At 41.8% G+C, this 22,060-nt stretch overlaps 1 protein-coding gene across 2 annotated transcripts in view; it reads right to left on the bottom strand.

Annotated features, from left to right (window-relative positions):
• Nucleotides 1–2,433: 2,433 nt before the first annotated feature.
• Nucleotides 2,434–22,060, bottom strand: part of LOC135517569 (heparan sulfate 2-O-sulfotransferase 1-like) — a 29,093-nt gene continuing 9,466 nt past the window's right edge. For both annotated transcript variants that reach the window (XM_064941986.1, XM_064941996.1), the window contains 6 exons: nt 6,774–7,018; nt 6,146–6,231; nt 5,558–5,696; nt 5,229–5,326; nt 4,433–4,590; nt 2,434–4,084 (listed from right to left, as the gene is read on the bottom strand). In XM_064941986.1, the coding sequence (XP_064798058.1) occupies nt 3,861–4,084; nt 4,433–4,590; nt 5,229–5,326; nt 5,558–5,696; nt 6,146–6,231; nt 6,774–7,018 (950 nt within the window). In that variant the 3' untranslated portion in view covers nt 2,434–3,860. The remainder of the gene's footprint in view (nt 4,085–4,432; nt 4,591–5,228; nt 5,327–5,557; nt 5,697–6,145; nt 6,232–6,773; nt 7,019–22,060) is intronic.

Raw genomic sequence — 22,060 nt, 5'->3', positions numbered from 1 at the left:
AACCCCTTATGTCATTTGGTCTCAATCTGCTTTTTCAGGAAGAGGTATCACCTAGCCTGATCCATGTCTTTTAATTGGCTGTTTCCATGACACACACACACATCACCATGGACTGGATAATGTCACCCATAGATGTCTCCACTCCAGGCGGGTGAAGACACAAATTAGCCAATGAGCTCCCTCTATAGTACAGAGAGAACAGCAGCCAACATTTTCAGTGTCGATCAATGTACTAACAAATAATTACATAAAAAGCATGCAGTAATGGGCAATTCATTTTCTTTTTTAGACGACAACAAAAACATGGGAATGACAAAATGATAACAAAATCATGGTGAGGTTAACATTCCAACAGATACTACACAGAGAGAGAGAGAGAGAGAGAGAGAGAGAGAGAGAGAGAGAGAGAGAGAGAGCCTGTCTTTGCAGTGATTTGGGTTGGTTAGGGAGGAAGGGAAAATAGGCTGAGTGACCAAAACTAGAGGAGTAGCCTCTGTATAACATAGACCTTAAAGGGGCACTTCACCACTTGAACCTCACATTCATTATACAGTATATACAGTTGAAGTCGGAAGATTACATACACCTTAGCCAAATACATTTAAACTCAGTTTTACAAAATTCCTGACTTGACTTTTCAAAATTCCCTGTCTTAGGTCAGTTAGGATCACCATTTTATTTTAAGACTGTGAAATGTCAGAATAATAGTAGAGAATTATTTATTTCAGCTTTTATTTCTTTCATCAAATTCCCAGTGGGTCAGAAGTTTACATACACTCAATTAGTATTTCGTAGCATTGCCGTTAAATTGTTTAACTTGGGTCAAACGTTTTGGGTAGCCTTCCACAAGCATGCCACAATAAGTTGGGTGAATTTTGTCCCATTCCTCCTGACAGAGCTGGTGTAACTGAGTCAGGTTGGTTGGACTCCTTGCTCACACATGCTTTTTCAGTTCTGCCCACACATTTTCTATAGGATTGAGGTCAGGGCTTTGTGATGGCCACTCCAATACCTTGACTTTGTTGTCCTTAAGCCATTTTGCCACAACTTTGGGGTCATGCTTGGGGTCATTGTCCATTTGGAAGAACCATTTGCAACCAAGCTTTAACTTCCTGACTGATGTCTTAAGATGTTGCTTCAATATATCCACATCATTTTCCTGCCTCATGATGCCATCTATTTTGTGAAGTGCACCAGTCCCTCCTGCAGCAAAGCACCCCCACAATATGATGCTGCCACCCCTGTGCTTCATGGTTGGGATGGTGTTCTACAGCTTGCAAGCCTCCCCCTTTTTCTTCCAAACATAATGATGGTCATTATGGGCAAACAGTTCTATTTCTGTTTCATCAGACCAGAGGACATTTCTCCAAAAAAGTATGATCTTTGTCCCCATGTGCTGTTGCAAACCATAATCTGGCTTTTATATGTACCTTCAGGCGTTTGGAAATTTCTCCCAAGGATGAACCAGACTTGTGGAGGTCTCAATTTCTTTTTTAACATCTTGGCTGATTTCTTTTGATTTTCAAATGATGTCAAGCAAAGAGGCACTGAGTTTGAAGGTGGGCCTTGAAATACATCCACAGGTACACCTCCAATTGACTCAGATGATGTCAATTAGCCAGAAGCTTCTAAAGCCATGACCATTTTCAGAAATTTTCCAAGCTGTTTAAAGGCACAGTCAAGTTAGTGTATGTAAACTTCTGACCCACGGGAATTGTGATACAGTGAATTATAAGTGAAATAATCTGTAAACAATTGTTGGAAAGTTTCTTGTGTCCTGTGTGGCTCAGTCGGTAGAGCATGGCGCTTGCAACGCCAAGCGTCGTGGGTTCGTTTCCCGCTAGGACCACCCATATGTAAAAGTAGTGGCCCCAGCCGACTTGTAAGTCGCTTTGGACAAAAGCGTCTGCTAAATGGGATATATAATATATATATATGCACAAAGTAGATGACCGAACTGACTTGCCAAAACTATAGTTTGTTAACAAGACATTTGTGGAGTGGTTGAAAAACAAGTTAATGACTCCAACCTAAGTGTATGTAAACTAGTTTTAATGACTCCAACCTAAGTGTATGTAAACTAGTTTTAATGACTCCAACCTAAGTGTATGTAAACTAGTTTTAATGACTCCAACCTAAGTGCCTGTAAACTAGTTTTAATGACTCCAACCTAAGTGCCTGTAAACTTCACACTTCAACTGTATGCCATTTAGCAGATGCTTTTATCCAGAGTTCTTATTCACCACACCAGTGTCTGTGAAATCAGGATGTTTCTACAAAAAGATGACAGAGAATGACTCCTGATGATGTCACATGGTGAAGTGCCCCTTTAAATAACATGAGAACACAAGCCATGTTTAGTTCACTGCCTGCCTACCATCCCAACATCACAATTTACCTCAGTGGATTATAAAAGAGAGGTTGAATCTCCTGTGGGAAAAAACAAACTTTTATTTTTTGTATTTCTGCTGTCTCGAAGTCTGGGCTCGGGCTTGATTAATTAAGGGCTGTTCTAGTGCTCCGGCACTGCAGTCACTGTGGCTGGGCTGAGTTACAGAGATGATCTGATCAGTGTCTGTGTTAGTAGGCCATCAATAGATAGAACAGGAACTGGCATTAGCAGCACCAGCAGTTAGCAGTGCCCGCATGGGTTAGGTAAAGTTAGTCTTACATGATAACCATAGAAAAATACATTAAAATGGATTGCAATTTATGATCCTAAGGGGAATATAAAGAAATGATAATAATCTGGGATAAAATAAAAAAAATCCATCATATATAAAAAAATGGTCAACGTCACCCTTGGTTTGGAGAAATGCACCAAGTCAATGAGTTTACAGCAGTAAAACAATGGATTTGGGGGCACTTTGGGTTCAATAGTGGCCCAATGATAGCAAACATATGATATATTGACAATAAAAGCACTCAAATGAAATGGTCTCTTGCCAATCTAGAGAAAATAACAAAAGCTGAGAGAAAAATGTACAAATGGCTCGCTCATTAACCAAATCTGAAGTCCTCTTAAAATAAAATAACCGTTTGAGCTAGATATATTGAAATTAGTAATATGTACAGCAGCTGAATTGTCTTCTTCCATAGTTTAATTACATCATGTGTAAACACTTCACATTCCACCTAGCAATAATCCAACTGGGTCAAAGAGTCTGAAAACAAGTAAATAAGTACAGTATAAAACACTGAATAGTAGTACCACAGTCGTGAACAGGGTGTATCAGTCACCCAAGTCTATGGAGGCCACAGAATTTAGATTTTGTAAAAACGTCTTCAATTCATATAGATAAACTCCAAGATAACATTGTAGTCGACTTTTAATTTTAGACGGTTACATTATTTGAACACAAAAAAAGTGGGACGACAACGTTCCCATAGACGATGACAGTAAAGTAGAATGAAAATACAAATAAAATGCAAACAAACAGAACAAGCCAATAAAAACCTGCCCTCTGGACGGAAAATACAAATCATGTGACCAGAAGTAAAAGGACATGGCCAGCTGCCAAGTAGACTCATCTCCTGCCATGTGTCTGTCAAGCAAATCACTCCTGTGAACTTTCACCTGGAAGGAGAAAGGTAGTCCTGGAACTTAGATGCTGGTGGGAACATGCCCTATTGGCAATCTCGCACCAGGAAGAGGCAGCTTCCTGGTTCTGTCGGCTACTATGGAGGCGGAGGAGTCAGTGAAGCGGGCGACATTCAGAAACTGCTAACAACGTCTAACACAGACAGTTCCACAGATCCACTGATGATCTTCGGTTTTCCTCCTCTCCTCTGTCCTCTCCCCAGTGTGTGTGACTACGGCATGAAGCCTAGAGGAATGGTCCATCTTTCATGTGCGCTAGTTAGTTTTTGGGGTAGATCTTCTCGTAGAAGAAGTTCTGGGCCAGCAGGTAGAGTTCCCCGTCCTTCTCCCGGACGGCGTGAGCCCGGACAAACTGGAACTGCTCCAGGGCAAACTCGTAGAACTCGTTTTCCATCTTCCAGATGGCGGACTGCTGCAGCTTGGCGCTGGATTCCTTGGTGGGCGGCTTCTTTTCACTTGTCTTCCTCAGGTGGGATTTCTTCCCTGTTGGGTAAGGGACATATAGTTTTTTAGTTAAAGATGGTATGTAGAAATTGTCCAATATAATGAGCTGTTAGAGCTGTGAAAAAAAAGTGAGAATTGGTCTCGCACAGAGCAGCAACAAGTGAAAATGTGGTTGTGTTTACACACTTAAAATCACCTCTCCTGTGACAAACTGTACATCTACTGTAGAACACATTCAAAAGCAAGTAAGTCGTCATTCTACATGGCTGACACTAAAATAAGCTGGAAAAAAATACTTAAATCAATCTCACCTTTGTGATAAATAGTCCTGAATAAAGTCCTATTCTAAAACGTCCTCTCAGTAGGAAGTAGGCATTGGTAGCGTACCCGTTTTGTAGAGCTCAGTGGCGCCCCTGAAGAAGCGTGGCAGCGCCGCCTCCAGCATCATAACAAAGTCCTCCAGCTCCTCAGTCACCCCCACCAGCAGGTACTCATTGACCAGGTTATACTTGGCCTGCTCCAAGGCCCAGTGGCTGCCCACGTTCCTATGGGGGGAAAAGACCGATTGACTGTCTATAAAATATATTTAGACGGCCCTTAACACCGGCTGTACCTGAGATGTTCAGATGTACGTATAGGATGATTTCACGTTGGATACATTGGCAGCTCCGAGCTGAATTGCAGTACACAGCACAATTATGGGAAAACAAATACAAAAACATCAATAAACTGCATTTACAATCAAGCAAATGGGCTAGTCTCGCATTCTCGACATGGGGCAGAAAGAGAGGGGAGTAAATGATAGATCACAAGAGAGGAAAAGCATGTATTTATTTATCTAACCTTTATTTAACTATTTAGGCAAGTCAGTTAAGAACAAATTCTTATTTTCAATGACAGCCTAGGAACAGTGGGTTAACTGCCTGTTCAGGGGCAGAACGATAGATTTGTACCTTGTCAGCTCGGGGGTTTGAACTCACAACCTTCCGGTTAATAGTCCAACGCTCTAACCACTAGGCCACCCTGGCAGGTATAATGGAGGTTTAAATGGATGTTAAAGGATGTTAAATGGATGTTTAAATGGATGTTAAGGAGGTTCAACTGTCCATATCCCAGCCCATTAAGAAGTGTGTTATGGGTTAAGAATGCAGGGTATGGATGTTACGTAAGGAGGGGTACATACCAGCATTCGGAGTAGTGACCACAGAAAAAGGGGATCTGCAGCCACAGCTTTTCCGGGGCGCAGTCGGAGCCACCCGCCGACACGCACTCATCAAAGGTCTGAATCACATCAACGAAAAATGTAATGTGGCATTACCTATGGAAGCGTGTTTTACGGTTCAAATACATTGTATATATATTACTGCTAATAAATAAAATAATTCTAAGTGGAACCGTAAAGACGGAATCCGCATTAGGTGGAAACAGTCCTTCCTGTCCACCCCAGTACCTTTGTTATCGTTGTTATTTCACTGTTCTCCCGCGCACGCAAAGATGCACTGTGGGACTGACCTTCTTATCCCCCTGTTTCCGGCGCCGCAGGCCGGGCCGGTAGTCATCCCCAAAACGCAGGAAGTAGTAGTAGGACACCAGGCGCTCGATGGGGTCGCGGATCACATTGATGTAGACGGGCTTCTTCTTTACTCCAAACCTGCGTCAAAACAGAGAGCGAGTGTAAGAATACAATTGTATTGTGACGTCCAACCCGATCCGAATATTACACATATATTGTCTAAGATGACCTATGAACAGACAATGTCTTAATATCGCAGGCCTGTTCAATAGGAGATGGTGTTGTCATGTATAAGGACTTCCGTCGAGCATAGAGATGCTAGAAATTGCATGTCTAAGATGACCTATGAACACGTCACAAGTTGCAAAATCTAGGCCCTGTTCAATAGGACAGTGTTGCCTTCAACTGGCCATTACGACAGCCCTTTTCATATGATTTAAAGCCGCATCCCTTCGATAGACCGCAACTCTTATCTGTGACAGTCTGAATGTTGCGCAATAGTGATGTGGTATTCTATAAGGCCACAAGGGGGAGACTGCAGCAAAAGTCTATCTGGTAGGATGTGTGCTGTAGTGAGGGGTTCTCACTTTGTAAAGTCCAGGAAGGAGACGTGGCCGTGGTAGAACGCCGGCTTCATCTCCCCCCACTCTGTCACGTTCTTCACAAACCGCACCTGAGCAGGTGGACAAGGGCAATTAATACATGACATGTGCCTATGTGCCTATCCCCTCCTCAATCTCTCCCTCCCTCGCTTCCACTCTCCCCTCGCATTCACTCTTGCCGATTTTTAAAGTGACACCAGCTGCCACTCGTCGCCCACTGTTTACATGCTGCCAGAATTATAATGTAGCAATGTTTTGACCTCTGGAAGAGAGAGAGAGGTATAGAGTCACTCTATACCTCTCTCACCCTTCCACAGAGGTCAAAACATTGCTACATTCCAATTCTGGCAGCATGTAAACAGTGGGCGACGAGTGGCAGCTGGTGTCACTTTAAAAAAATAAAAAAATTCAGCGTATGGCCTCATTGCAACGGTTGGAATGGATCATGGAAGAAACCATGTGTGTGGAGCCTTTATATTCATTCCAGCCATTACAAAGAGCTCATCCTCTGAGCTCTCCCTCCATCAGCATCCACTGTATGTAATATTTTCCTCCAATCAGCTACATATAGAGGGATGTTAAACCCTTGACCCTTCTGGCCTCACCCTCTCACCTGGTCCTGCATGGACATGACCGGGTTGTTCTTGGTGGTGTTGATGTGCAGCACGTGGTAACGGTTCTTGCCACACAGGTCGTAGGCGATGTTGGTGAAGGAGGTGCTGGCCGTCTTGGGCACGCGGTTGTAGATTACCACCACGTCCTCACTGTCGGCCGCCGAGGGGGCCTCCCGCTCCCGCAGGCCTTCCTGCGTGTGCCTCTCCTCGATCTCGTGCACCTCGTGCCTGGCGATGGCCCGCTCTGCCCAGAAGAAGAGGAGTTAAAGGGTTAGTCCACCATATTATAGACTATTTTTTCACTTAAAAATGTATGCCAAAAAAATATCTGCTCAAAATGAAAGATTCACAGATGTCTGCAGAAAGAATGGTGTGTTGGGTATGACGTGACACCTTGAGTTTAAAAAAATAAATATATAATTTTGGTTATTGAACCACAGTAAGTGAAGTGAATTTACACGCGGTAGAATAATTGTTTTAATTGAATTTCATCTTCGGGCCCTGATCTGTACTACACAGAAATGCATAATTCTGGATATGAATGTCATTCTCTTCAGGGTGATGTGTCCTAAATTTGCTACACACAAAAAAAAGTAGAAATATGCAAAAATCCTCCTTTGCATATTTGGGTATTATTACACACACTTGCTATTTTAAAATGAGCTCCATCAACAAACAAGGCCAAATTCGGTTGGTCCGCATCAGATCAAATCTAAACAAATATTTTTTATTCATTTAGCAGATGCTCTTATCTAGAGCGACTTACAGGAGCAATTAGGGTTAAGTGCCTTGCTCAAGGGCACATCAACAGAGCCTTGTCGGCTCTGGGATTCAAACCAGCAACCTTTCAGTTACTGGCCCAACGCTCTAACTGCTAGGCTCCTTGCTACCCAATCATAGACGTATGTCTATGTTTCACAAGTTTGAACATCAAAGTAGAACTCGGTAGAGTACAATATAGCACAAAACTGTACAGTACAGTCAAGCAGAGTATAATTCAGTACATTATACTGCCGGCCAAGCAAAAAAGGCAGTAACTGCTCATTTGGTCGAAAATGAACAAGTCCTTTTTGCAACCTTAAATACATGCTTAATCATGTGGACAGATATCCTGCCTCTATTTTTTTGTGTTTTTGAGAAAATGGGGGTCATGTTAGCAGTAACTGCATAAAGTTACTGTGAAACCAAGGTATATGAAAAGCCATTTTTCTCAGTTCCATGCTATGAGCAGTTACTGCCTTTTTGCTTGGTAGGGCAGTATAGTGTACTCAACTCTAGTGTGCTCTGTGTACTTTACTCTATTGAACTATACTCTACCTTTCTTTACTCTACTGTGCTGTCCAAACGTGTGCAACATCTGAACCAATCATTGACGTCTACGTTTAGGCCAAATGAAGACCGGTCCAGATGTCTGTGGACGTTGAAATCAAGGCCAGGGTAGAATGATACAATGTCAACGTCCACAGAAGTCTTGTGCTCAGTGGGTGAGGAGACCACCAGACAACAGAAAGAAAACAGCCATGAGCTGAGCATAACAGTATGTCAGTGGAAGGGAAGACCGTAGCAGGTGACCCAACTGTGGTTTGTGACTACGATTTCCCATTGTATCATATTTAATTGCAGAAATTCCGTTACAGATTTTTCTGAAATTCTGTTACCAATTTGGTAACAGAATTTCAAGTGTTAATCACTTAATTCAAAATGAATATAAGTTAAAACACTAACTAATAGATGGGGTCTACCTTTCATTATCCTCCCTAATGAGGGAATGAAATGAGAAAATATCTAAAAGACGTGGGCAGTGGTCTTAACTTCAACATTGTGTATTGATGTATTTCTAATACAGTTTAAGACTTTCTGGTAGATGTTTTCTTTGAAAATAAATCAAAGCCTTTCCTTATTTCCTAATTTGTAGGACATGTATATGCGCCTTAATTCCTCAAAAATGTAGACGCTTCGATTTAATTCAACACCCAATTGTATATGCTCCTATAAAACGTCACATTGGTGCCCATGGGTCATTTCACAAGGAAATGACCAGTAGCAAAATATATATACATTTTTTAAATATTTTTTTTTAACTCTACGGGTCCATAGCACAATTTCTATTTAGGTAAACTATCCCTTTAAAAAGAGACTTCAGCACCTACTATAAAAACAATTGTGTGACTAAAACCAAAATAGGCTTCTGTGTCAAATCAGTCTCAGATAGACTGGTGGTGACAATGGCTCAGATCAGTGCTGGAACACAAAAACACTCCAGCACCTAATACTCGTGGGAACCCAGAGCCAAGTCGAGCCCAGGTCATGCCTATCCATGTAGACACGCTGGCACCTGGTAGAGGGGAAATTAAGATGTAATCTGTGATCACTCTGCTTCCCCCCCTGCCATTCCCACATACACACACCCCCTTCCCAGGCATCTGCTTATATCCCACTGATCAAAGCTAGCGCTAACCAACCGCGCTAACAACTGGTGCTAGCCACGATACTGGGCTGTGACAGGTGGCTGTCTATGGTCGTCTGTCATCATGACCATCGATAAATATGGTCATGAGTAACACCCAAAATAGCTAAGTGACACACACACCCCCCACCTAAAGCACATAGCCATAAAAGAACTGTTATCGGACCGTTACAATTTCATAAATCAGGGCCCGTATCCACAATAGGAGTGCTGATCTAAGATCAGTTTAGCCTTGTGGATCAAAATGTGTGATTATATGGACAGTTGGGTAGCTGATCCTAGATCAGCACTCTCACTCGGAGATGCTATGTATGCGGATTTGAACCCAGATCTCTTGGCCTAGAACAGGGGTCAACAAAAAGCAGCCCGCGGGCCAAAACCATCCAGTGTGACATTTTTGGGACCTCCAAAGTTGTCAATTTATTTAATAATTTTTTTTTTTTGGGGGGGGGGGGGGGGGGGGTTAAACGCACAGGAATTATCAGGAATTCAATCCCCCCCGAAAAATAAAATGACAGTGCCTTCAGAAAGTATTCATACCCCTTGATTTATTCCACAGTGTGTTACAGCCTAGATTCAAAATGTATTTGATTTCCTCACCCACCTATACACAATACCCCATAATGACAACGTGAAAACATGGTTTAGACATTTTTGCAAATTGATTGAAAATGCAGAAATATATAAGTATTCCCACCAGTCAATTCATGTTAGAATCACCTTTGGTAGCAATTACAGCTGTCTTTCTGGGTAAGTCTCGAAGAGCTTTGCACACCTGGATTGTACAATATTTGCACATTATAATGTGTCAATTTAAGTGCTGTGAAGTTGGTTGTTGATCCTTGCTAGACAGCCATTTTCAAGCCTTACCATATATTTTCAAGACGATTTAAGTCAAAAATGTAACTAGGCGACTGAGGAACAATCAATGTTGTCTTGTCTTGTAAGCAACTCCAGTGCATATTTGGCCTTGTGTTTTAGGTTATTGTCCTGCTGAATTCATCTCCCAGTGGCTATTGGAAAGCAGACTGAACCCGGTTTCTCTCTAGGATTTTGCCTGTGCTTAGCTCCATTCTGTTTATTTTTGTATCCTGAAAAACTCCCAAGTTCTTGTCGATGACAAGCATACCCATAACATGACGCAGCCACCACCACGCTTGAAAATACAAGAGTAGTACTCAGTGATGTGTTGGATTTGCTCCAAACATGATGCTTTGTATTCAGGTCATGAAGCTCATTTCTTACGGTTTTACTCTAGTACCTCATTGCAAACAGGATGCATGTTTGGGTATTTTTTTAAATTCTGTACAGGCTGCCTTCTTTTTGCTTTCTCAACAACTGTGTTCGTTTTATGGAGTAACTACAATGTGGTTGATCCAACCGTTACAGAAAACTGAGGATGTAAAGTCACCATTGGCCTCGTGGTGAAATCCCGGAGTGGTATCCTTCCTCTCTGGCAGTGAAGTTAGTCATCCTTCCTATCTTTGTAGTGACTGGGTGTATTGATACACCATCCAAAGTGTCATTATTAACTCCACCATGCTAAAAGGGATAGTCAATGTCACACTTTTTACCAATAGGTGCCCTTCTTTGTGAGGCATTGGAAAAACTCCCTGTTCTTTGTGGTTGAATCTGTTTGAAATGTACTGCTCAACTGAGGGATATGTATGTGTGGGGTACAGAGGTTGTTATTACATTTTTTGTTAAAAATCATTATTATTGCATATTGAGTGAGTCCATGCAACTTATGACACATTTTTACTCCCAAACTTATTTAGGCTTACCATAACAAAGGGGTTGGATATTTGACTGAAGATACTACGGTGTTCATTTCTAATTATACTGTACAAAAAGCAACCATTTCAATGATTTTACTGACAGTTACAGTTCATATAAAAAGGAAATCAGTCAATTGAAATAAAGTCATTAGGCCCTAATCTATGGATTTACATGACTGGTCATAAGCCCACCCATTGGGGAGCCAGGCCCAGCCAATCAGAATGAGTTTTTCCAAACAAAAGGGCTTTATTACAGACAAACACTCTTCAGTTTCATCAGCTGTCATTCCGGGTGGCTGGTCTCATGATCCCGCAGGTGAAGAAGCCGTATGTGGAGGTCCTGGGCTGGCATGGTTACACGTGGTCTGCGGTTGTGAGGCTGGTTGGACGTACTGCCAAATTCTCTAAAAACGACATTGGAGACAATTTCTCTACAATAAACTAACATTAAATTCTCTGGCAACAACTCTGGTGGGCATTCTTGCAGTCAGCATGCCAACTGCACGCTCCCTCAAAACATCTGTGGCATTGTGTTGTGACAAAACCACACATTCTTGTAGTGGCTTTTTATTGTGCCCAGCACAAGTTGCACCTGTGTAACGCTCATGCTGTTTAATCAGCTTCTTGATATGCCACACCAGTCAGGGGGATGGATTATCTTGGCAAAGGAGAATAACAGGGATATAAAACAAATTTGTGCACAAAATAAGAGAAATAAGATTTGTGCGTGTGGTACATTTCTGGGATCTTCTATTTCAGCTCTTGAAACCAACACTTCACATGTTGCGTTTACTTTCTTGTTCAGTATAATTGAAGAAAAATTGTAAAAACATAATTACACTTTGACATTATGGGTATTGTGTGTAGGCCAGTGGCAACCTCATTTTAATCACGCTGTAACACAACAAAAATGTGGCAAAAGCCAAGGGGTGCAAACACTCTGACGGCACTGTATGTGATCGTGTCACAATGTAATCAAAAGCATGAAATGATTGAAAATAAACTATTTATTTTTGGGATTAGTTGTGATCAATTTGCAGTGTGCACATTTTTCAAATTATGTTTGGCTCACCCGCCGCTCTGAATAAAAATGGTCAGTGGGCTAAATCTAAATCTAGTTACCTACCACAGGCCTGAGCCTATTCCCATGACATGTCCTAATATTGGAGACGACTCACCCTCTAACAACTGAATCAAGATCAGCTCTCCCTAGCACTAAAGCATAATGAGCTGAACTTAAAAAACAGGCCTCAAACCAAAAGGGTATGGTGTTCAGTACCAACAACAAAGCATGAGTTACAGCCTTGTTGTAGTCCACAGTGTTGAACAAGCTTCGGGTAGAAACCCACTGTATCGGAGCAGAGGGCGCCAGACACTTTAGCTAATGGTCGACTCTGAGATAATTTAATTACTGGACAAAAAGGCCCGCTCTTAAAAGAATAATCACTCTGGCCACACAGTGCGCTTCCATTCAGTTCCCATTTCCGTTGGTTCCCCCTCGTCTCCATATAATTCCAGCTAATTAATGACCTATGGCGGCAACACAGTCTCAAAAACACTAAACCGATACCTATTATTCTGAACACATTCTAAAACACCGGCCGAGATCGCAATAGGCTATTTACTACAATTTCACGCTTAATTCAAATGTTCAAATCAGTCATACTCGGCGGGAAATCCGCAAATATGACAGTTTGTCATATATTAAAAAAACAGGGGCGATTAGTGTTTCTCCTGGCAGCTCATACATCCATCATACTCCGCGGCTATTCATCCTTGTTAGCCCCCCGAGCCAAAGTCTAGGCAAAGGGGTAATTGAGATTGGCTATCGCCAGCCTGAGAGGTAGATGCCTTGTATTGTTCTGCTTCAATAGCGCTGGATTGCAAAATCAATAGAGTATGACAAGGAGGCGATCTAGGTTGCAGCTGTAAAAAAAATCCCCCCCCCCCCCTTTACCCTGTGTTTCCTGGTGGATAATTAGGAGTGTGACACAAATTCTCGCTCACGCCGCACATGCATTATTTGTTTACCCGTACTACATATACAGCCAGGAGTGAATAAAAGTGTGTGATTCGTTGAGGAGGCGCAAGATGAGAGATACGCTCAGTTTCTATTAAAGACCTGCATAGACATTATTCATGAAATGTCAAGATATATTGTATGAGGGACCCGTGTGCTAACTTTACAAAACAACTAGAAATTTACAGGCGCCTGATCAACTAAATGCTTCAATGACTGTAGAGAACTCCCGTTTCAAACAAATGCATGACAAAACACAGACCAATATAAACATCAGAATCTTGCAGCGTTTGTGAAGAAATGACAGTAAGTGAATGAGTTAAAGCAATTAAATTGTAAGTGCTCTTTTTAGGCCAGATTACCGTAGCTGGGGGGGATTTTCCTGGCTTGGAGACAACTGCAGCTTTGATGGCCCATGAAAGCTCTCATTCACGTCGAGCCTGGCAGTGGAGGTCTAGACATCTGAGAGAGTCAAGGCAGTAAACGAGAAACTACAAAAATCGGCTGGCTTGTACAGCCGAGCCCAAGCAAGTGCAGATATTTCTCTGGTGTCAGAGTTGAGGTGGCAACCACGTAACCAAGCGCTCAGATGCCCCATTTCCACATGCCAATACAAATCTGGTATGTGGAAGTAGTCTATTTCTTGGTGGAAAGGTATCTTGTTAAGCGGCCTATTTTCCTCATGGGAGTTCACACAAGCCTCTACTGTCAGTAAAGCGAGACAAAACAATGGCAGACAAAACCATGCCCTTTTCAGTTAGAGAAGGGCAGAAGGCAACCCCTTTTCAGGCAGTTGTTGTTTGGGGAAAAAAAGGTCTTGTGATGATATGATTCTAGCCTTATGACGGGGTAAAACAAAACAAAAAAAATGGTTACGGTTGCATGTCGCAATATTATTTTTGGCGGTATCGCAAAATTCCAGTCTTTTTCATCTTTTTAAAAATGGTAAGACAAGCTGTTGTCAGCACTTTTATTTCCGTGAATGTTCAAAGCTCATTTTCTCATGGCTCTCGTCCCTCTGCTGCAGACATGCAGTGAGCAATACATGTATAGAACATCGAATCGCAATATCAACATGCCTTCATGTTAAAAAAATAAAAAATAGATTTGCAATACATATTGTACCGCACCTACGTACAGTTGAAGTCAGAAGTTCACATACACCTTGGCCAAATACATTTAATCATAGTAAAAATTACCCGTCTTAGGTCAGTTAGGATCAGCAACATTTTAAGAATGTGAAATGTCAGGAAAAAAAGAGAATTATTTAAGCTTTTATTTCTTTCATCACATTCCCAGTGGGTCAGAAGTTTACATGCTACCAAACAGTGTATTGCCTTTAAAATTGTTTCACTTGGGTGAAATGTTTTGGGTAGCCTTCCACAAGCTTCCTACAATAAGTTGGGTGAATTTTCACTCATTCCTCCTGACAGAGCTTGCAGGTTCAGGCCTTCTTGCTCGCACATGCTTTTTCAGTTCTGCCCACAAATTTCCTATAGGATTGAGGTCAGGGCTTTGTGATATCCACCCCAATACCTTGACGCTGTTGTCCTTAAGCCATTTTGCCACAACTTTGGAAGTAGCTTGGGGTCATGGTCCATTTGGAAGACCCATTTGCGACCAAGCTTTAACTTCCTGACTGATGTCTTGAGATGTTGCTTCAATATATCCACATCATTTTCCCTCCTCATGATGCCATCTATTTTGTGAGCACCCCCACAACATGATACTGCCACTACCACGCTTCACAGTTGGGATGGTGTTCTACGGCTTGCAAGCCTCCCCTTTTTCCTTCAAACCTAACGGTGGTATTATGGCCAAAGTTCTATTTTTGTTTCATCAGACCAGAGGACATTTCTCCAAAAAGTATGATGTGCAGTTGCAAACCATAGTCTGGCTTGTTTAATGGCGGTTTTGGAGCAGTGGCTTCTTCTTTGCTGAGCTGCCTTTCAGGGTATGACGATATAGGACTTGTTTTACTGTGGATATAGATACTTTTGTACCCGTTTCCTCCAGCATCTTTACAAGGACCTTCTCTGTTCTGGGATTGAGTTGAATGTATTTTAGTGAAAAAGTGCATCTCTAGGAGACAGAAGAGGTCTCCTTCCTGAATGGTATGACAGCTGCGTGGTCCCATGGTGTTTATACTTGGGTACTATTGTTTGTAAAGATGAACGTGGCACCTTCAGGCGTTTGGAAATTGCTCCCAAGGATGAACCAGACATGGAGGTTGACAATTATTTTGAAGTCTTGACTGATTTCTTTTGATTTTCCCATGATGTCAAGCAAAGAGACACTGAGTTTGAAGGTAGGCCTTGAAATGCATCCACAGGTACACCTCCAATTGACTCAAATTATGTCAATTAGCTTATCAGAAGCTTAATTTAAATAATTTATCTGTAAAGAAATGTTGTAAAAATGTACTTGTGTCAAGCACAAAGTAATGTCCTAACATACTTGCTAAAACTATAGTTTGTTAACAAGACATTTGTGGAGTGGTAAAAAAAAAAAAAAAAAAAAGGTGTTTTAATGACGCCAACCTAAGTATGTAAACTTCCGACGTCAACTGTATCGTGACAATATCGTATTGTGAGGTCCCTGGCAATTCCCCGGCCAACTTACAGTATCATTACGGGTATTCACAATGGAGATCGTTCAACCTAGCTGGCCTTAAAATCTGTTAGAGAAGATTGAGACCTTAAGATGAGCATCACTAGCAGTCTGTTCTTTGTGTTAGGCCTAAGTCATCAATCTAGTTCAGTGTTTCTCAACCTCCGGTCCGTGGGATGCTGCAGATCACATCCCTGACATGGTTCTGCTAATTTAGTCAGCTCTAGTCTACATACAGTAAGCAGCCCACCAAGGAAGAACAAAAAAAAAGACCTCTTGCTGCCAGCACTTGTCTCAAGAGGGACCATAGCTTGCCAGTGCCTAGTATAAAGAAGAAGAAATAATAATTGAGAATGATAAACAAGTTCATTGTGATTCTTAACCACTGGTTAGGCTGTGGACCAACACTAGTCCCTCAGATGGTTAGCGTAGCGGATAAGGATTTAATCAGTTCTTAAGTGCTAGTTTTAATTTAAGCGATCCTCAAAAAAACAGGAAGTACCATAGCATGCAGTACATGAAGTATGGTACCAGGCTACTGTATCACTGCAAGCTTAACAGACACTTCTAAGGGTACAAATCATAGTTGACAGTATGAGCTTACCTTGTCAGTTAAAAAAAAAAAGGCTTCCATCACATCAAACCCCCCCCCCAAAAAAACTGGCAGTTACACAAGAATATAGAGCAATTTACACAGACGGCAGGCCATAGAGACTAATAATTCAATGCCTTGATGGCTGCTCTGTGGAGTGGACAATTGATTTGACTGGATCTCTTGGCAGGACTCGTCATTGACTAAGCAGTGGAATATCTTCTCAATAACAGCAGAGATTTTTTCCATGGCCACCACCGCTTAAGAGATGGTAAGGAAAACTGATCATGTGGGAAACCACACTAGCGTCCGCTGTCCAAATAGGTTTAAAAAAACCTCATAAATGTTGTTTTTTTCCTTCTATAACAATGCAGCTGTACAGTGCCATGGAAAAATATTTGCACCCTTTCTGATTCTCCATTTATAATATATATATATATAAATAAAATGTTTTTTTTTTTTAACACTGACTGTTATCAGATCTTAAACCAAAACCTATTATTAGATAAATGGAACCAGAGTGAACATTAACCTAATTATTTATCAACATTAAGAGGTCATGCAACACCCAATGCCTGTGCGAAAAGTAAATTGTCCCTTACACTCAACTGGTTGTGCCACCTTCAGCTCCAACGTCTGTAACCAAACACTTCCTGTAGTTGATGAGACAGCCTACAGGGGAGGTCAGTGCCGGGACAACAATCTCTCCCTCAAAGTCAGCCGAAGGAGCCAATTGTGGACTACAGGAAACGGGGGGCAAGTACGCCCCCGTCCATGGGGCTGCAGTGGAGCGGGTTGTGAGCTATAGGTTCCTCTGTTTCCAAATCACTAGAGGACTTTAAAAAAAAAAAAAAAAAAAAAAAGGTACACTCAGTCGTGAAGGCGCGACAGCACCTCGTCCCCCTCAGGAAGTTGAAAAGTTTTGGCATAGGTCCACGATTCCTTAAAAAGTTGCACCATTGAGAGCATCTTGATTGGCTGCTTGGTATGGCAACAGTACTGCACTCAAATCGCATGGCGCTACCGAGGGTGGTGCGCACAGCCCAGTACATCACTGGGGCCAAGCTCCCTGCAATCCAGGCCCTCTACATTGGACGGTTTGAAAGGAAGGCCCGGAAAAGCCATAGTCTGTTCTCTCTAATCCGCACGGCAAGCGGTACCAGGCTCCTGAACAGCTTCTATCCCCAAGCCATTTAACCACCTTACCGGGATAAGCCTTTTAGATCTCCCCTGCCCATGGCGGCAAGTTTAGGAGTGGCAGTACATCAGTCTATTTGAATAAATCCATTGTATATACATCACAATGAAATCCGTTATTACATTTGTTTTAGGCAGGTCCTAAGAAACATTATAAGACTAATAAAAATGTATTTTTTTTTGAAAGAATCGAATGGCATATTGAGATGCATTTTTGGTCTGTGCAGCTTATAGGGTAGGGTACATGGCTGTGCCATACACATGAACTCAATAGTTGTTTTGTTCATAAAAACAGAAGACACATTTAGCCTATCCTGATCAGTCAACACACATACAGTATAATTTTCTAGTAGGCCATATGAAATAACAGAAAATACAAAATAAACATTTTCCCACACAACTTGCGTTTCAGGCAACGTGTGGAACCGCCGTCATATAAAATGTGAGATTTTTTAAAATAAATAATAATAATAATAATAAATTTAAAAAAGTTAGTCTTGCCCTCACGCCGCTTTGTTAGAGAGACGGCGTGGGGTCTTACATTGACAGCATCTTCATGATACCGATTGAAAATAGCCATGTCTATTTTCAAAAGCATGCATGTCCCGTGTTCATACTACACAACCCCTGCAGGCTTTTGAGAGTTTGATACACTACACGTGTCAAACACATTCCAAGGAGGGTCGAGTGCCTGCAGGTCTTTGCTCTTCCCTTGTACTTGATGAATTAAGGTCAATAATTAGTAAGGAACTCCCCACACCTTGTTGTCTAGGGCTTAACTGAAATGAAAAATACCTGCAGACACTAGGCCTCCATGGAATGAATTTGACACCCCTGCTATACACGCCCGAGCAAAACGAAGACCCGCACTTGATTTAGATGAGCAAATGTACACAAACGCCACTTACTTGCCCAGATAGAGAATTAACCAGATATACAGCTGGAGATTCAGTGAATCAAAAATCACACTGATTGAGTAAGACAAGTCACCCAAGCGTGTCAGGAGTAGTGGATCATTTCTCTTCACTCACCAAACGTGTTGTAGGCCCAGGCAAAGCCTACTATCAGAACATTTTTGCCAGCAAGTTATGATCAGTGCTAACAAATGAGCCAACGAGACGATCATGCGCAGCACTCGCCTCGTCGAACACTTCCACAGCCTAATTGTAGCCTAACCCGTCTCCATTTGGTTATAAATCGATTTTTCTACACGCTTGCCTCAAAGCAGCGCAAAAAAGGTGCTGAAAGTTGACCACACGCGCGGGGAAGCTATTACGTCAAATGTATTATAACAAGTTTCAGCAAGCAACAATGATGCCTTCAATTGCATTAGCCTACTTTATCATAATTTGTCATTCGGTGATATTTAGTCACAGTCATTCTTTATGGATCCATCCAGTTGTGGTTAAGAACACAGTGCATGTAGTAGCCAAGTTGAAGATAGTTACTATCCTAGGATGTATTTTTAAACCTACGCTGCCTAGCAACCATTAAGAGCTCGAGAGTAGTGCGCATAGATGCAAAGCAGGGTTCTATCATATATCCTGACACTTAGTCAACCTTATGCACTGTATGTGTAGGCCTTCGGAAAGTATTCAGACCCCTTGACTTTTTCCACATTTTGTTATGCTAAAGCCTGATTCGGAAATATATATATATACACATTTTTTACGTGTGCAAGCTACACACAATACCCCATAATGACAAAGCAAAAAACAGGTTTTTAAAAACTTGATAATTTATAGAACTAAAATGTGACATTTACATAGGTACTCAGAATCTTTACTCAGTACTTTAGAGCACCTTTGGCATCGTTTACAGCCTGGAGTCTTTTTGGGTATGATGATATCAGTTTGGCACACCTGTATTTGGAGAGTTCCTCTCATTCTTCTCTGAAGATCCTCTGAAGCTCTGTCAGGTTTAATGGGGAGCGTCATTGCATTGCCATTTTCAGGTCTCTCCAGAGATGTTCGATCGGGTTTAAGTCCGGGGTCTGGCTGGGCCACTCAGACATTCAGACTTGTCCCGAAGCCACTCCTGTGTTGTCTTGGCTGTGCGCTTAGGGTGGGTTGTCCTATTGGAAGGTGAACCTTCTCCCCAGTCTGAGGTCCTGAGTGCTCTACAGCAGGATTTCATCAAGGATCTCTGTACTTTGCTCTGTTCATCTTTCCTTCAATCCTGACTAGCCTCCCAGTCCCTGCAGCTGAAAGAACCCCCCCCCAGCACAATGCTGCCACCATGCTTCACCGTAGGGACTGTGCCAGGTTTCCTCCAGATGTGACGCTTGGTATTCAGGCCAAAAAGTTCAATCTTGGTTTCAGACCAGAGAATCTTGTTTCTCATGGTCAGAGTCTTTAGGTGCCTTTTGGCAAACTTCAAGCGGGCTGTCCTTTTTACAGAGGAATGGTTTCCGTCTGGCCACTCTTCCATAAAGGCCTGATTGGTGGAGTGCTGCAGAGATGGTTGTCCTTCTTAAAAGGTTCTCCCATCTCCACAGAGGAGCTCTTGGTCACCTCCCTGACCAAGGCCCTTCACGTCCAATTGCTCAGTTTGACTGGGCAGCCAGCTCCAGGAAGAGTCTTGGTGGTTCCATACTTCTTCCATTTAAGAATGGAGGAAACTGTTCTTCGCACCCTTCCTCAGATCTGTGCAGACACAATCCTGTCTCGGAGATCGACAGACAATTCCATTGGCCCACTGTGCCATAAAGAAATTCTTTAACTCAACAACACTTGTGGATTTTCAAGCAATTAACTGCTTGTTTCAAGTCCTGCCACAACATCTGAGTTTAGGTCTGGACTTTGACTAGGCCATTCCAATTTTAATTGTTTATTTTTTATTGTTGCTTTTCAGCCATTCTGACGTAAACTTGCTTGTGTGTTTTGGATCATTGTCTTGCTGCAATACTCGGCTGGACTTCAGCTCACAAATGGATGACCCGACATTCTTATTAGAATGATCTGCATACAGAGCAGAATTCAGGGATCCGTCAATTTTATTTATTTCACCTTTATTTAACCAGGTAGGCAAGTTGAGAACAAGTTCTCATTTACAATTGCGACCAGGCCAAGATAAAGCAAAGCAGTTCGACACATACAACGACACAGAGTTACACATGGAGCAAAACAAACATACAGTCAATAATACAGTATAAACAAGTCTATATACGATGTGAGCAAATGACGTGAAATAAGGGAGGTAAAGGCAAAAAAAGGCCATGGTGGCAAAGTAAATACAATATAGCAAGTAAAACACTGGAATGGTAGATTTGCAATGGAAGAATGTGCAAAGTAGAAATAAAAATAATGGGGTGCAAAGGAGCAAAATAAATAAATAAAATACAGTAGGGAAAGAGGTAGTTGTTTGGGCTAAAATATAGGTGGGCTATGTACAGGTGCAGTAATCTGTGAGCTGCTCTGACAGTTGGTGCTTAAAGCTAGTGAGGGAGATAAGTGTTTCCAGTTTCAGTGCTTATTGCAATGATGGCAAGTCATCCAGATCCTAAGGCAGGAAAGCATCCCCAAACCGTCACACTACCACCTAGATGGTCATGAGTGAGAGTACTCAAAACCGACATCAAAACTTCCTTTTTATATTTAAAAAATTAGCAATCAGTTGCTACATAACTTTAATTTCTAAGCCAAAAAATGTATGTTCTTCAATAATCTATGGGTACATAACTTTCAAATAACTCAAGCTTAGTTCAACTGTCGTACACAAACAGAGCCCAAAATATAAGCTTGGTTTCACTCCATGTTTGTAAACAAACACTTTATAGCCTCAAAACATGGCTAAAACTTATTTTGATGTCATGGATGGTCAGTCCTTGCATCCATAGCTCGGTCTATGAATTTGAGAGGGTCCTCTCCAGCCCCATCCCTCAGATTTACTGAACCAGGGAGACAGCGTTGCTATCGTTTCTACTGCCGTTTATGATTTATTTTTTATAAAACTGTAAAACTATTTGGTGGACTGTGCTTTGTGGCTCTGAACGGGCAAGTGAAATTGTCTTGAAGACGATGTTCATTTGCTTTGACTCTATTCTCCCATTTGTACATTTGCCGGGCACAACCAAGCTGAGCGCCAAACCGTTCTTCTCCCAAAATTCCCTTTCCCCTCAGTGTCTCGTTCACTCAATTGCATTCCTACCACTCCCTCCACACAAGTCTATTTTTCCTCTTAAGCTACTTTGCAAACTGCTAGTGCAGACCGGTTCCACACGGAACATATGCAAGATTATTATTTTTTTAAACTAAGTGTATTTTCATCAGAAGCATATGCCTACCCACCAGATGTCGTGGCTGTAATTCATCAACATGCAGTGTTCAATGTGGGATTGTTCATCCATTTAAAAAATAAAAACGAAAATAAAACGTTTTTGGTTTGTAACCCTGAAAAACATGGTCTTGCCACACTTGCCAAACTGAGCCACGTCTCAAAATTATCCTTGAGAATAACTGTTCCAGGTACGAGTTGTGCATCACGTCGCACTGGCAACTTTTTTCATTTGTAAAAAATATTCTGTTATGTTTTCTATAAAATAGGTGTGTCTTGACTGTGAAGGGCTCGTCTGCTAAATTAACAAAACTATGCCATTGCACAGACATAGGCTTCCACAAGAA

Source organism: Oncorhynchus masou, chromosome 3 (genome assembly GCF_036934945.1).
Source record: "Oncorhynchus masou masou isolate Uvic2021 chromosome 3, UVic_Omas_1.1, whole genome shotgun sequence".
Classification (NCBI taxonomy): Eukaryota; Metazoa; Chordata; class Actinopteri; order Salmoniformes; family Salmonidae; genus Oncorhynchus; species Oncorhynchus masou.
This window is presented reverse-complemented; position numbering and strand designations above follow the sequence as displayed.